The sequence below is a fragment of the Bison bison genome, unplaced genomic scaffold (assembly GCF_000754665.1).
Source record: "Bison bison bison isolate TAMUID 2011002044 unplaced genomic scaffold, Bison_UMD1.0 scf7180017864390, whole genome shotgun sequence".
Lineage (NCBI taxonomy): Eukaryota > Metazoa > Chordata > Mammalia > Artiodactyla > Bovidae > Bison > Bison bison.
In genome coordinates this window covers 497,701-514,976 of record NW_011494962.1, presented here as the reverse complement: position 1 = coordinate 514,976, position 17,276 = coordinate 497,701, and the positions used below count along the sequence as shown (strand labels likewise).

Genomic DNA, 17,276 nt, shown 5'->3' with positions numbered 1-17,276 from the left:
GGATTTGGAATAGCTCAACTGGAATTCCATTACCTCCACTAGCTTTGTTCATAGTAATGCTTTCTAAGGCCCACTTGACTTCACATTCCAGGATGTCTGGCTCTAGGTCAGTGATCACACCATCGTGATTATCTGGGTCGTGAAGATCTTTTTTGTACAGTTCTTCTGTGTATTCTTGCCATCTCTTCTTAATATCTTCTGCTTCTGTTAGGTCCATACCATTTCTGTCCTTTATCGAGCTCATCTTTGCATGAAATGTTCCTTTGGTATCTCTGATTTTCTTGAAGAGATCCTTAGTCTTTCCCATTCTGTTATTTTCCTCTATTTCTTTGCATTGATCGCTGAAGAAGGCTTTCTTATCTCTTCTTGCTATTCTTTGGAACTCTGCATTCAGATGCTTATATCTTTCCTTTTCTCCTTTGCTTTTTGCTTGTCTTCTTTTCACAGCTATTTGTAAGGCCTCCTCAGACAGCCATTTTGCTTTTTTGCATTTCTTTTCCAATGGGATGGTCTTGATCCCTGTCTCCTGTACAATGTCATAAACCTCATTCCATAGTTCATCAGGCACTCTATCTATCAGATCTAGGCCCTTAAATCTATTTGGTACAAACCTTCAACCTGTAAAAAGTGCAGTATTCAAAAAGCACTAAAATACAAAGTGTGTCTGTATTTTCTTGTATGCGTTCCTAATAGTCCTATGGATAGAATGATTTGGTGATGGCATAAGTAGAATATGTTCATCTTCCCTCAAACTTTCTGTCTTCTTTCTGTCCCCAAATGGAAACTGTGGAATCCTATACCAAGGTCACGAGTGAGAGGCCTTGTACGAAGACCATGGACAAGGAACCCACACCAAAGTCATCTCCAGAACTTACTGAGCTCCATAGCAACTGTTGCCATGAACCCCCCTAATCTAAACTGGCCAGCCTCCCTGATATCATATTAGGTAAATACTAACCAGTCACCTAATAACTTCCTTCCACAGGAATTTTGTTTGTCTTGAGGCTATAAAACTTGGCTACTAGCCCAGGAAAGTGTCAGCTCTTCCTTGAACTGGACGGCTGTTCCAAGAGTGTCTACCATCCTAATGAACTCTATTCTTCTCTCATTCAGTCTCATGTCTGGAAATTTTTTTCCAACCCATGCAAAGACCATGGAAAAAACAGTTTTATCTGTCCTTCCTTCTGCATTTTACCTTGCATAATTTCACTTCAGATGGTGACAGAATTGACCAGCAGAATATCTTTGAGACCACCTGGAAGAGTTTAAGCCTTTACTTCTTATTTTCATCACACTTTCTTACTCTACTTTCCTTTCTGTTCTAATTTCCTTCCCCTGCCTCGGTGTCCCTGTCAGACAAATGTAGTGTTGATCGCAAAGCAGTCACTGGGACACCAGCTGCTTTTCTTTAGTCTTCTGCCTCCTCTTTAATTTTTTAATACATTTTATTTATTTATTTTGGTTGTGCTGTGTTTTTGTTGCTGCGCCAGCTTTTCTCTAGTTACAGCGAGTGGGGACCTCTCTCTAGTTTCTGTGTGCAGGCTTTTCATTGTGGTGGCTTCTCTTGTTGCCCGTATGGGTTCTAGGGCACTCAGGCTTCATTAGTTATGGATCCCGGGCTCTAGAGAACAGGCTCAGTAACTGTGGTGCTCGGGCTTAGTTGCTCCCCTGTGTGTGGGATCTTCCCAGATCTGGGATCAAACTACGTCTTCCACATTGGCTGCTGCTGCTTAGTCGCTTCAGTCGTGTCCAACTCTGTGCGACCCTATGGACTACAGTCTGCCAGGCTCCTCTGTTCAGGGATTCTCCAGGCAAGAATACTTGAGTGGGTTGTCATGCCTTCTTCCAGGAGGTCTTCCCAACCCAGGGATCAAACCCAGGTCTCTTTCAGACCAATTCTTTACCACTGAGCCACCAGGATTGGCAGGCAGATTCTTTACCAGTGAGCCACCAGGGAAGCCCTAGTATTCTTCTTAATGTAAATACATTTGACCCTTCATATTAGCAGCTTTTACACTGGGGAGTCAATCATGGATGGGGAACTCAGGGTAAACAGGGCACGTGGGAGAGCAGACTGTAAGGAACCTGAGTGTGCTCAGATTCTGGTATCTGTGGCATCCATAGCAGGGAGAGGAGGATCTGGACCAAATTCCCCACAAATACCAAGAGTCAACTATATTTAGATGTATTGAGGGGAAACAGGAAATCACGTCAAAGTTCTGATGGGGAAAGATGTGAAAAGGAAACAAGAGCCCTGATAATATTGCAGCAAAAATAGAAGTGAGCCTTTTCTTAAACAAAAATAAGACTTTTCTGATAAGAAAAATAAGGAAACAATGAACAGGTGGGGAAATGACAGAAACAGGCCTGAGAGAGTTAAAGCAATCTTGATTACTCTTTAGCTGTTACTACTAACAAACACTTGTAGCTGTACTTGTCCTTCCCAAAGGTAAACAAAGTCAATTACTCTCTGACTCTGTATGAATTATACTCTGTATCTGGCATTCTTTTCCTCTTGTAACATTTTTCATTTCAGAAAGAAGGCCATAGGCGATAACTTCTGAAAAGACAAGCCCCAGATATCCAGTTGCCTGATGCCAGCTCTGGCTGTTTTGAAATTTTGCAAAAGAAAAAAAAAGGAAGACCTTCCTTAGGATACAAAACCTCTCCCTATTTCCCAGAGGCAGAGCAGTTTTTGAGGCACTAGCCTCCTGAGTTTTGCATTTTGCCTGCCAAAGAATAAAGCTGTTTTCTGTTTCTCCAAAACTCTGTCTCTGTAATTTTTTGCACATCAGTATACAGAGAAGGCAATGGCACCCCACTCCAGTACTCTTGCCTGGAAAATCCCATGGACGGAGGAGCCTGGTGGGCTGCAGTCCATGGGGTCGCTAAGAGTTGGACACGACTGAGCAACTTCGCTTTCACTTTTCACTTTCATGCATTGGAGAAGGAAATGGCAACCCACTCCAGTATTCTTGCCTGGAGAATCCCAGTGACGGGGGAGCCTGGTGGGCTGCCGTCTGTGGGGTTGCACAGAGTCGGACATGACTGAATCGACTTAGCAGCAGCATACAGAGAGTCCGGAGAGGGCAATGGCACCCCACTGCAGTACTCTTGCCTGGAAAATCCCACGGATGGAGGAGCCTGGTAAGCTGCAGTCCATGGGGTTGCTAAGAATCGGATACGACTGAGCGAATTCACTTCCACTTTTCACTTTCATGCATTGGAGAAGGAAATGGAAACCCACTCCAGTGCTCTTGCCTGGAGAATCCCAGGGACGGGGGAGCCTGGTGGGCTGCAGTCTCTGGAGTCGTGCAGAGTCGGACACGACTGAAGTGACTTAGCAGCAGTAGCAGTAGCATACAGAGAGTCAAGATTTTTGGCATCAATAACACTAGCATAATAACATTATCATCTTGAATATTCATGTAACATTCTGAGTACTTTTTAAACTTTCTTTTTCTCTTTTTCCGTGTGTGTGAGTGTGCATGCATGCGAATATGCACACACACGCTTTTGTACACTTCAGCTCAGGATGTTTCTGTTTGAAACAGAAACTGCTTTTATTTCAGTTTCAGTAGCCATTTTAAAGCATACCTCTCTTCTCTTTAATTTCATCACCTTTGAGATGGCTTTTCTTAACACTTGATAATGAAACCATAACGTCCTAAAACTTGCCTTTTAATGAATCAAAGAGAGTCGTGTGTCACTAGTTACGTGTCACTTTCTTGAGAATTTAAGTGCCATTTGAAGGTTTTTTCTTTGTGGATCAGGTGATGATTCTTTGTTATGTAAAGAATATATGCATTTCTCTTCACTATTTACCATAACTTCCTTCCTTTCCAGTAATTGTTTTGTGTTTGTTTTCCAGGGAGCAAACTATATAGATAATAGTATGACTCAGTCTTCATCACATGATTTCTTTCCTTTTGAGACATCTACATAAATAAACTGTGTTTTACTTCAGAGTAGCTTAACTCTAGTTTGGAGCTGTGTTGTAAAAACGTTGTTTTTGTTTTTGTTTTTTACATTAAAATTAAAACTTTGAAGAAAGGAGTCATCAAGTATGCAGTCAGCTTACAAAGATGCGAGCAAACAAGAAGCTGATGAAAAGAAGCGAGGTAAGAACATTTTCAGTTGTTCAAAATGAAAGCTGTTTATTGAAATTATGAATCATAACTTCATAACAAAAATTTTGAAAGGCCTGAATAGGGTTTTGTAGTTTTTTCCATCAAGGAAAAAAAAAAAAAGAAAAAAATCCCTTTTTTCTGTTAAATTAAAATCGGTAATTGATTATTTTGTCCTTGTAATTCAGATTCACTTTATCTTAATTGATCATGGAGGAAGATTATCCATACTGTAAAATTGTTCAAGATTAGGTTTCACTTTTACTAAATATTCAGTTAAATCTGTACTTCAAGAGAGGTTAAATATGAACCATAGCCATTCAATGTCTAGAATACATATGTGATATGAAATAATTGGCAAATATTTGTAATATTTTAAAAGATTGTTTATGGGCCATGAGTAGAGTCAAAATAAACTACTCTTTAGAGGTGCTTAATAGCAGGGTGATTATCCCCTTCTTCTATTCTTATCTAAGCAATTGCTGGTACCCTAATATTTTGAGATGTCTCTGGCAATTTTTAAATGGAGAAGGAAAGAAAATGTACTAAAACAACAACACAAAACTTAGAAAACTATTTATAATAGCCAGGACATGGAAGCAACCTAGATGCCCATCAGCAGATGAATGGATAAGAAAGCTGTGGTACATATACACAATGGAGTATTACTCAGGCTTTAAAAAGAATACATTTCAATCTGTTCTAATGAGATGGATGAAACTGGAACCTATTATACAGAGTGAAGTAAGCCAGAAAGAAAAACACCCATACAGTATACTAACGTATATATATGGAATTTAGAAAGATGGTAACAATAACCCTGTATACGAGACAGCAAAAGAGATACTGATGTATAGATCAGTCTTATGGACTCTGTGGGAGAGGGAGAAGGTGGGGAGATTTGGGAGAATGGCATTGAAACATGTATAATATCATGTATGAAATGAGTCACCAGTCCAGGTTCGATGCACGATACTGGATGCTTGGGGCTGGTGCACTGGGACGACCCAGAAGGAGGGTATGGGGAGGGAGGAGGGAGGAGGGTTCAGGATGGGGAACACATGTATACCTGTGGCAGATTCATTTTGATATTTGGCAAAACTAATACAATTATGTAAAGTTTAAAAATAAAATAAAAATTTTTTAAAATATTTAAAAAAAAGAAGTTCCAGCCTAAAAAAAAAAGGAAAGAAAACAATTTGGTAACATTGGGTGTTTTAAATAGAAAGTTCAGAGTAGGTAAGATCCAAATTCTAAATCTATTAATAACAGGACAATCTTTCAAAGTTTTTTGAACAGGAGTCCTTAAATAGGTAGAAGCAGAGTTGAGGAAATGAAGCTAACATGCATTAAAGAAAGCAATCTGTGACTTAGTGATGGTGGTGAGTTTTAAAATTTGCCATTTATTTTTGTTTTAGTCTACCAGTGATATGGGCTTCCCAGAGGATGCAGTGGTAAAGAATCTGCCTGCCAATGCAGGAGATGCGAGAGACTTGGGTTCAGTTTCTGGGTCAGCCAGATCCCGTGGAGGAGGAAATGGCAACCCACTCCAATATTTTTGCCTGGAAAATTCCACGAGCCTGGAGGGCTACAGTTCAGGAGCTCACAAAGAGTCAGACACAACTGAACACAAAAACATATACACCAGCATTATGCAACAGTCAAAAATATTGTTGCAGTTCATATTAGCATGTATAAATGCTTTATTCCTCATTTTTTTCACAATTTAATAATTCTAAAGTTAGATCAAAGAAGGTTAGGGACAATGGTATCAAATATTAGATAACATGAAAATATCTAAAATAAAGTTTTAAGAGTGTTTTCTACCCACTCATAAGACCAGTGTTAGTTTTTGCCTTATATATCAATAAACAGTATAAATTTATATATTTTATCTATAAATTTATATGTATCACATAAATATATAAATTAAATTTTATGTGGTATATATAATATCTATATCATGTATATGTATTTTGACATTTTAAACACCATTGAAATAGTAATAACTTAGTGTCATGTAATTCATTTCTAAACGCTTAATATTTTTAAACATTTTATTTTCTCTTATTCTTTCTGCATATTGGTATTTTGTGATTTTTTTCTATAGCTGTAAACTCGGAAAAAGGGGATTTTATCTGGTTTTAAATTCATTGGTCACCCTGGATCTTTTCTCATATCTCCTTGGAGAAGATCAGAGTCAGAAACAGAGAAATTAGTTGCCAGTAAAGCTTCTCTATGGGAAAAATAATTGGAACATTTAGCTATTTATAACAGCGATGAATGTAGAACTATTTTAGTTACATTGTTAATAAAATATATTTTTATTAAGCTGCCCTGGACTTTTTTTTTTTTTTTTCATTCCTTCATTGTACACACTGGGATTCCCCAGTGACTCAGCAATAAAGAATCTGCCTGCAATGCAGGAGACTCAGGAGATGTGGGTTCGACACTGGGTCAGAAAGATTCCCCTGGAGGAGGGCATGGCAACCCACTCCAATATGCTTGTCTGGAGAATCCCCAGGACAATCTTTCAAAGTTTTTTGAACAGGAGTCCTTAAATAGGTAGAAACAGAGTTGAGGAAATGAAGCTAACGTGCATTAAAGAAAGCAATCTGTGACTTAGTGATGGTGGTGAGTTTTAAAATTTGCCATTTAATTTTGTTTTAGTCTACCAGTGTTACAGGCTTCCCAGAGGATGCAGTGGTAAAGAATCTGCCTGCCAATGCAGGCTCCCGTGAACAGAGGAGCCTTCGGGCTACAGTCCATGGGATTGCAAAGAGCCAGACACGACTAAAGTGACTGAACATGCATTCATTGTACACACTATGACCAACTTCTTTGAAATTCATCTTTCAATACCAACTTCATACTGAGAGACCAACATTTTCTGTTGCTTTTGTTTTTTGGATATTTTTGCAAGTTGCAGGTATTGAGGATTGAGTAAAATAGTAGAAACAAGGAATTTTAAAGATGAAAACTAACTATACTGAGTGTGCAAAACTAGATTTTAAGGCTTAGGGAGTAGGCAGATTAAATAGAGAATAATTGTGTAGCAGATTAAAGTATGCACCTGCATATTCAGAAGTGAAATAAATTTCCAATTCTTTAGAGCTTTAAATCAAACTAAATATCACTCCAAGTTCCTACATCACTGAGCTGACAATATATTTAATCTTGGTGATTTTCCTACAGGGTTATATGAACTTTCCCAAATTTTGTAAGACATTGAATTTGAGGTTGAGGGTTTTTACTTATCTCTTTTCACTGATTACTTTGTTCTTTAGTCAAGAAATCTTGGGGGATTTTCCAGATAAGAATACTGGAGTGGGTTGCTATTTAATATTTCCTTCTCCAGGGGATCTTCCCCACCCAGGGATCAAACCTGAGTCTCCTGCATTGGCAGGCAGATTCTTTACCACTGAGCCATCAGGGAGGTATTTATATCAACATTCATAACCCCTTTGGTTCTAGTTCTGCTATTTCTGTGCTAATATAACAAAAGCCACTCTGTTTGCCACACTCATGACATGCATCTTTGTTGAGACTGGTTTTTCTGCAGGTAGGATATCTCCATATGCTCCACAAAGTTGAATGATTTAGTATTTTGCCAACTTTGAGTTATAAATGACTTATATCACTAGTACCTGGAGCATTTCTCATATTAGCAGGATGTGCACCATCTTCTTGTGGCTTATAAGTACTTCCTCTTTTTAAAGCCCTTTATGATTCTCAAAATATTCCCTTTAATAAACTAGAATTTTCTTTTCTTTTTTTTTAAATGAAGGAGTCACTAATTTCAATAATCATTCTGGAGAAAAGGATGGCAAATAGCTGAAGACCTCCTTGAAACAATGAATAGGAAAATGATTTTAAAATAATTCTGCTTAATAGAGCAATAATTAACCTTCAACTCCTACTCATATGGTAATTAAAATATGGAAATATGGGAGAGCTAACACAGGAAAGTTAATAAAAGTTTTGACTATCCCTTCTCCAGCAGATCTTCCCCACCTGCTGGAGAGGGAATAGTCAAATACTCACTCTGGTATTCTTGGGCTTCTCTTGTGGCTCAGCTGGTAAAGAATCTGCCTGCAATGCAGGAGACCTGGGTTCGATACCCAGGTTGAGAAGATCCCCTGGAGAAGGGAAAGGCTACCCACTCCAGTATTCTGACCTGGAGAATTCCATGGACTGTATAGTCCATGGGGTCGCAAATAGTCGGACACAACTGAACGACTTTCACTTTCTTTTATTTGATTCCTGTTATAAGCCAGATCTGAAAACATAGTACATAATATATCCTTTAACTTTAAAAAAGAGAGATGTTAATGGTTGAAGTCTCTTAAGGTCTATGTTCTGAAGTCCCAGAGTGTCACTTGTACCACATTCTATTGGTCAAAGGGAGACACAAGACCAATTCATATTCAAGTGTTGGGAAATGCAGTATATACCTCGTGGTAGGAGAAATAGCATGATTGTGTACCAAAGGGGCGGTGGACATAGAAAGGCATGATTCTTTGGGGGCCATTTTAACAATTTGTTACAGATAGGCAGAACAACAAGATGTTAACTGAAAATATTAGAATATAAAACAGTGGGCAAATGATGATCGTACTCGTTTAAAATTACCAGTATTTGGGAGGGAGGTTATATATGTAAAAATGGATTTAAAAGATCTATGTGTGGAGGGATCTTAACACAAATGATAACACTGGCTATTTCTAAAGAGGGTAAATTTAGATTTATTTTAAATTTAATTTCTTAGGAGGACTTCCCTGGCAGTTCAGTGGTTTAGACTCCAGGCTCCCAAGGCAGGGGGTTCAGATTCAATCCCTGGCCAAGGAACTAAGATCCCATGTGCCACATGGTACAGCCAAAAAAAAAAAAAATTCATGATTGAAAATAATTATTTCTTTTATATATCCACTAAGGAAAAAATTTATCCAACAAAAAAAGCAACTAGTTCTTCACTAAGTAAAAAAAGACAAGGAGAATCAATTTTGTTAATAATTTTATTGTCCATCCTAAAGTATCTGCTATAATTTTTTACATTTCATGAAATTTTACATTAAGGATGAATATTTTATAATCACATGAAATAATAAAAAGTTTCATTTCAAGAAACTTGCATACCAATTTTATTTTTTCCTAAATGACCACTAACAAAAGAAAAACAATTCCTCACAAAGATTTGTTCTGTTCTACTGAATTTGTAGATCAGGACATACAGAACTAGAAAACAAAGTGACTCGTCCAAGTTCCTTTGTTAGTGGTGAAAATCTCAATTCTCAATTTTTTGATTGTTTACTGATAATTATTACTGACTATTATTATTATTATTGATTATTCCGTGGTCTTTCAAATATACTATACTGTCTATCCTTTAAAATTAAACTTTTTATTAGTTATAAAGTAGATTTTCTTAGAAATATTCAAGAATTGTTAGGATGTGCTAGTATTTCACCATAGAAGGTTGTTGAAGGTCTGGAGGTGGCTTCAGACTTGAGGAAACCCTACCAGAAAAGTCATATATTTTATCCCTTGGGCTGTGGCAGTAAAGTTCATAGTAACATCTGGATTTGATAAAAGGTTCTCCTGAGAAATTTCAGCCAAAAGGAAAAATCATGTTTCTTTTTTTTCCCATATGACAAACAGAGAAAGTACGTTGTGTGTCATCTCTTTGTGAAATATTGGCGTAAAGAAGTTTGTCAGGTATGGTTTTGAATGCAAATTAGGTCTTTCTTTTACCTGTTTCTTAATCTAAGTGGTGTTTTGTTTTGTTTTGTTTTGTTTCAGATGTTAAAGACACACAGTGCAAGTGGTGTACAATGGAACTTATTTCTGCATTAGCAATATCTGTAGTTATTAATGTTGTTTTAACAAGTATATATTTTTCAGGTGAGTAAATTACATCCTTTTATTTCTTCAATTTTATTTTTTGTTTTCAGAGCTTCCTACTGTATGATACTTTTCCTTTCTGCCTCAGTCATTATCTTTTCTCATTATTCTCACTCCCTTCCCATTATCCATGATATATAGTGGGTATCAATGAATGAATGTTTATGAATTATGCAATCTACATTAAGGCACAGGGAGATGTAAAGATGATTACGACAAAATCTTTCACCTTGATAGTCTGAGCGACTTAACTGAACTGATGCATAGGTCAGTTTTTGTAGATAATACCACAGATAGGCCAACAGAAAGAGTATGCAAATGTCTGTTGCTCAAGAATTTTGTCAATGATTTGTTGTCAGCTTTACCCAGTTTAGTCATTCTTTCTTTCTTTCTTTTTTTTTTTAATTTTATTCATTTATTTGTTGGCTGTGCGGGGTCTTCATTGCTGCTAGTTGCAGTGAGCAGGAGCTACTCTCTGGTTGCATGTGGGAGCTTCTCATTGTGGTGGCTTCTCTTGTGGCAAACTACGGACTCAGTAGTTGTGGTACACAGGCTTACTTGCCTCGAGGCATGTGGAATTTTTCTGGGTCAGGGATCAAACCCGTATTCCCTGCATTGGTAGGTGGATTCTTAACCACTGGATCACCAGGGAAGTCCCATTTTAGCCATTCCGATGAGTGTGTGTTGGTATGTTTGTTGGTACCTATTGCAACTTTAATCGACATTCTCTTGATGACCAATACTGTTAAGCTCCTTTTCACATTTTGGTGCTCAGTCACTCAGTTATGTCCAACTCTTTTCGACCCCATGGACTACAGCACGCCAGGCTTCCCTGTCCTTTATCATCTCCCAGAGCTTGCTCAAACTCATGTCCATTGAGTCGGTGATGCCATCCAACCAACTTCATCCTCTGTTGTCCCCATCTCTTCCTGCCTTCAACCTTTCCCTGCATCAGGGTCATTTCCAGTGAGTCAGTTCTTTGCATCAGGTGGCCAAAGTATTGGTGCTTCAGCCACAGCATCAGTCCCTCCAATGAATATTCAGGATTGTTTTCCTTTAGAAAATTCTTTTCACAGTTACTGCTCATTTAACTGCAATATTTTGTGAAGGGGTATCCTTACCCTGATTCTAGAGGGAAAACCTCCAATTTTTCACTATTAAATAAGAAATTAGCTGTAGGGTAGTTTTGTTTGTTTGTTTGGTAAATTGTCTATCAGATTAGCATAGCTCCCCTCTATTCCTACTTTACTGAGAATTTTTGCTGTGAATGAGTGTTAAATTTTTCAGATGCACATATTGGTATGATCGTGTGATTTTTCTTTTTTAGCCTATTGATAAGATGGATTATATTAATGGATTTTCAAATGTTGAATCATCTTTGCAGACCTGGGATAAATCCTACTTTTTCATAGTGTATAATTCTCTTTGTACACTGTTAGATTTGTCTTACCAATATTTTGATAAGAATTTTTGGACCTATGCCCATGAGAGATATTGGTCTATAGTTTTCTCTTCTTTTTGAATGTCTTTGGTTTTGTGGTTAAGATAATGCTGACCTCATGTAATGAGTTAAGATGCATTCCCTCTGATTTTATACTTTAAAAGAGGTTGTTGACAATTGCTGTTTTCTTCCTCAGTTGTTCGGTAGTGGACACATCTGAGCCTGTTGCTTTCTGTGTTTTAGGACATTACTGATTATTAATTCAGTTTCTTTAATAGATATGAGCCTATTTACATTGTTTATTTCTTCTTTTGTGAGTTTTGGAAGATTGCATCTTTCAAGGAATCAGTCCATTTTACATAAGTCATTAAGCTTGTGGGCATTAACTTGTTCATAGTATTCCTTTATTATCTTTTGTGGCATGTGTAGTGATGTTGTCTCTTCTATTTCTGATATGATTAATTTATCTCTCCTTTATTTTCTAAGTTAACTTGGCTAGAGGCTGACTGATTTTATTGTTCTTTGCAAAGAAAGGGCTTTTTGCTTTTGTTGACTTTCTCTATTAATTCCCTGTTTTCAGTTTAATTGTGTTTTTGCTCTGTGATTCTTATTATTTCTGCTCTGTTTTTCTTGGGTTTAATTTTCACCTCTTTTCCTAGTTTCCTAAGAAAGGAATGTAGATTGATGATTTTAAAACTTTCTTGTTTTCTAATGTATGAATTCAGTGCTATTTATTTTTTTCTAAGGACTGCTTTTGCTTCTTCCCATCAATTTTGAAGAGTTGTGTTTTCATGTTTGTTTAATTCAAATTGCTTTTAAAATTCTCTGTATTTCCTTTTTGACCCATGTGTTATTTAATAGTGTATTCTTTCATCTCTACATATTTTAGGGATTTCCAATTATCTCTCTGTTCTTTATTTCTATTTTAATTTCACTGTGATCAGAAAACATAATTAATTTTTCTTTAGATTTTGTTAGTGTTAATAGTTATGTTAACTATTAATTTTAATATTTTATCTTCATTTTCATTTGTATGTTTATGTAAGCATTCAGATTATCTGCAAATAATAGTGATTTTATTTATTGTATTGAAATACTTATATCTTTTTATATATTTATATTGCCTCATTTCACTGGCTAATACTTCCAATAAAAGGTTGAGAACTAGTGAGAACTTGCATCTTTATCTCATTCTTAATATACATAAGAAAGTTTTAAATATTTCTCTACTAAGAATGATTATTTATGGATATTCTTAATCAAATAAAGATTATTTGATTATTCTTAATTAAATAATTCCTAGATAGCCAAAGAGTTTTATTCTAAAAGGACATAGAATGTTATCAAGTACTATTGAGAAATGCTTAGTTTGTCTCTTCTTTCTGTTAATGTGTTGAGTTACACAGAGTTTTACAAAATGTTAAAGTAAACCTTCCTATCTGGAGTAAACTCAATTTGATCATAAAATATTAACCTTTGTAACATTCTTGAGTTAACCTGGCTAATATTTTGTTTATAATAATATGTGCATATGCTCATGCAAGGCTGAACTATAATTTCCCATTTGATAATAGTGTTGTCAGCAATATTGAAATTATGTGAAAGTGTTAAGTGCTCAGTCATGTCAGATTCTTTCCAACCTCATGGACTGTAGCCCACCAGGCTACTCTGTCCCTGGGCTTCTCCAGGCCAGAATACTGGAGTGGGTTGCCATTCCCTTCTCCAGGGGATTTTCCCAAAACAGGGATCAAACCCAGGTCTCCCACACTGCAGGCAGATTCTTTACCATCTGAGCCACCAAGATTATGCTAGCCTCTAAAACTGAGCTGTTAAAGATTCCTTCCCACTCTATTTTCTGAAAAAGATTGGGTGACATTGCTACGTCTTACCTAAATAATTAGATGTGTTCACATCTGAAGCCACCTGGATTGGGAGATTTCTTTGTGTGGGATTTTTTTCATTAAAAGTTTAATTTCTTCACTACATAGAGTATTTATTCACATTTACCTTTCCTTTGTCAGTTTTTCTGTGTTGTTCAGAAATTTCTCTTTTATTCCTAGTATTGCTAATTTGTCTACTTCCCTTTAAAAAGGTGTTTTTCTTTTTTCAGCTAATGTTCTGTCTATTCTAGATTATTCAAAAAGCCAACAATGAGTTTCTTGACTTTTTAGCTTTATATTAGTTTCTATTCAATTGTTTTCTGGTCTTATTTTTTTAATGGAGTCTTTCTACTTTTTACTTTTAATTTATCACTCTAATTGTTTGAGAGAGCTAATTAAAAAAAAACCCATAAATTTAAACCAATAAATTTTCCTCTAAGATTAAAGGAAATGTACTGTGTGGTTCAGTGGTTAGGATGCCTTGCTTTCATTGCTGAGAGTCTGGGTTCTATCCCTTGTCAGGGAACTAAGCTCCCACAAGCCAAATGGCGTGGCCAAAAACAAAAGAGAAAGACCCACAATCTTAGTTATATCCATAATTTTTAATACGATATATATCACATATATAAAAAGATATGTAATTACCTTTCATTTAAAACACATTTTATTTCCCAAGATTTCTTTCTTTTTTTTTTTTCCCTTTGATTCATGAACTATTTAGCATTGAGTTTCTTAATTTACAGCCTTTGGTGATTAAAAAAAAAATTTTTTTATTGGTATATGGCTCAATTCCACTACAGTCAGGTGGCACACTGTTAATGTTTTCAACCTTTTAAAATCTGTAGTTAAAACTTTATTGTCCCACATTTTAGTAAATGTTTTGCGTGCTTTTTTGGGAATGCATATTCTGTAGTTACTGCTTTTAGCTCTCCTATATGTCAACTCAATTTTGTTACTTATGGTGTTCAAATGTTATTATTCTTAGACATTTAGACATGGGCTTCCCTGATAGCTCAGTTGGTTAAGAATCTGCCTGCAATCCAAGAGGCCCCAGTTGAATTCCTGGATCAGGAAAATCCGCTGGGGAAGGGATAGGCTAACCACTGCAAAATTCTTGATCTTCCCTTATGGCTCAGCTGGTTAAAAATCCACCCACAATGCGGGAGACCTGGGTTCGATCCGTGGACTGGGAAGATTTCCCTGGAGAAGGGAATGGCTACCCACTCCAGTATTCTGGCCTAGAGAAATCCATGGCCTGTATAGACCACAGGATCGCAAAGAGTCCGACACAACTGAGCGACTTTCACTTTCACTTAGACGTTTGGACCGTTGTTTTATCAACATTTAAGAGAAGGGCGCTAAAATGTTTACCATCTACAGGTACCTGGTATGAGGTGTTTAGGAGTGATAATTAACTAATAGTTTTACCTCTATGCACCATAGATCACCAGCATCCCATTTACAACTGGTGACTGGGTAAATGCCTTTAATGCAGATCACATTGGAAAACCAATAGCATATCTCATCCTTAAGGTTCTGTTCCCTTAGAACCACTTTTGATACCAAAAACTGATTGTCTGGGAGTGTTCAGAAAAGTTGATGGCATAAATATTACAAGAATACAACTTTATTTTATTTTATTTCTACCATTTCTATATATTTCAAAATGATCACCACGATAAAACTAGTTACCATAGAAAAGACTTTAATATAAGAACTATGCATGACACAACTGGAAGGAACTGTGAAGAGATGATGTGGAAGGCTAAAGAGGAAATAGTCACTAATGATTTTGGCTTAAAGCACTAGTATGTTTGGAGAACCCCCAGGTGAGGAAAGTCTAGAAACATCTAACTGCAGCGACTACAAAAGGAAACTCATGAAAAGGCTTGTGAACTTCCTATGCACAATGCCTCCAACTACAATGAATTCTGCTTTATTTTCATCTTCTAAATTTCACATGAGTTCTTTCTGTTGATTAACCTAGAACCACACAATGATGGTGGTGTCTAGTTACAACTGGAAACCGAGTACATGTCTTGTTAGTTATATAGTGTTTTATTATTTTCATTGCTTTTTTAGAGATTAAAATCTGTCCTAGATTTATAACAGTCTAAAATAAATCAGTATTTTTAGTACCACCTGATTTTGTTATATTTTATTTACCTGCAAATGACAAAAGTGACTTAACATGTGTGAAATCACATTACCTGCTCTAGGAAGGCCTATGAATCACTGAATTTGGAGTTGAGACCAACGTGAGTGTCCTGTCACATTCTGGACGGTTCTCGTTTAACCTAACATGAAGTCTGTTTTCAACTTGTTATGGGATAGACATGCAATTCTGGCCATGAGCATCATCTTTTTTGTCACAATCCCGTCCTTTTTCAATGATCTCAAAACACAGTGACATATTATTTCATCTGATTCTTAAAATACATATTTATCTCCGCCCTAGCTAAAGAAGATAGGGGTGCTCAATATTTCTGCCCAGATAATTGGATTGGCTTCCAAGATAAATGCTATTATTTTTCTGAAGAAGAAAAAGATTGGAATTCAAGCAGATACGACTGTTTGTCTCAAAATGCTAGCCTAGTTATGATTGCCACTACAAAAGAAAAAGTAAGTAATTTAATATGCATTCCTTATCAATTGCATTAATTAGAGGTACTGGAAGTATTCAAATTCCGTTATGGTCTTCAAAGCATTTCAAACATGTCTGTTTATATATGCAAAATGTCGCAGAAGTTTAGAACATGCCATAGAAGATACAATTGAAAAAGCTAGTGATGTTTTGTTTGGATAGTTTAAGACTCTGATCAAGTTCTAGACTTGGTAGCTAGCTTTTCCATTTTAAGGAATATGAATAGAAGAGCTTAACACTATTTGGAAAACTTTTAAAACCCTCGAAGAGGAAGGATGGCATTCTCCATTTCACTTCCTTGGTGAAAATTTCCTCTAGCTACTCAATCTTGCTTCCCCGTGTTTCTCTGAGATATCATGGCAGCCTTCTGTCAGAGTGCTCACTATCAACATTGCAATAGGTGTAATTGAAAGTTTCCCTGTAGGCTGAAGTTATGAGTTTCCAGTGGCCAGATCACCACCATATTTTATCTGAAATTATATCCATTGCTGTAGCATATCAGTTCAGTCAGTTCAGTCGCTCAGTCGTGTCCGACTCTTTGCGACCCCATGAATAGCAGCACGCCAAGCCTCCCTGTCCATCACCAACTCTCAGAGTTCACTGAGACTCACGTCCATCGAGTCAGTGATGCCATCCAGCCATCTCATCCTCTGTCGTCCCCTTCTCCTCCTGCCCCCAACCCCTCCCAGCATCAGAGTCTTTTCCAATGAGTCAACTCTTCGCATGAGGTGGCCAAAGTACTGGAGTTTCAGCTTCAGCATCATTCCTTCCAAAGAAATCCCAGGGCTGATCTCCTTCAGAATGGACTGGTTGGATCTCCTTGCAGTCCAAGGGACTCTCAAGAGTCTTCTCCAACACCACAGTTCAAAAGCATCAATTCTTTGGCGCCCAGCTTTCTTCACAGTCCAGCTCTCACATCCGTACATGACCACAGGAAAAACCATAGCCTTGACTAGAGCGGACCTTTGTTGGCAAAGTAATGTCTCTGCTTTTGAATATGCTGTCTAGTTTGGTTATAACCTTCCTTCCAAGGAGTAAGAGTCTTTTAATTTCATGACTGCAGTCACCATCTGTAGTGATTTTGGAGCCCAGAAAAATAAAGTCTGACACTGTTTCCACTGTTTCCCCATCTGTTTCCCATGAAGTGATGGGACCAGATGCATGATCTTCGTTTTCTGAATGTTGAGCTCTAAGCCAACTTTTTCACTCTCCTCTTTCACTTTCATGAAGAGGCTTTTTAGTTCCTCTTCACTTTCTGCCATAAGGGTGGTGTCATCTGAATA

At 37.0% G+C, this 17,276-nt stretch overlaps 1 protein-coding gene across 6 annotated transcripts in view; it reads left to right on the top strand.

Moving 5' to 3' along the window:
- The first annotated feature begins 2,855 nt into the window (after positions 1-2,855).
- CLEC2B (C-type lectin domain family 2, member B) overlaps positions 2,856-17,276 on the top strand; it is a 20,922-nt gene continuing 6,501 nt past the window's right edge. For 2 of the 6 annotated variants that reach the window (XM_010858606.1, XM_010858610.1), the window contains exons 1-3: positions 3,807-4,121; positions 9,927-10,028; positions 15,808-15,971. In XM_010858606.1, the coding sequence (XP_010856908.1) occupies positions 4,067-4,121; positions 9,927-10,028; positions 15,808-15,971 (321 nt within the window). In that variant the 5' untranslated portion in view covers positions 3,807-4,066. Of the gene's footprint in view, positions 2,866-3,110; positions 3,148-3,516; positions 3,774-3,806; positions 4,122-9,785; positions 9,843-9,926; positions 10,029-15,807; positions 15,972-17,276 lie in introns of those variants that run through there. The other 4 variants (XM_010858609.1, XM_010858608.1, XM_010858607.1 and 1 more) reach the window with 4 other exon arrangements.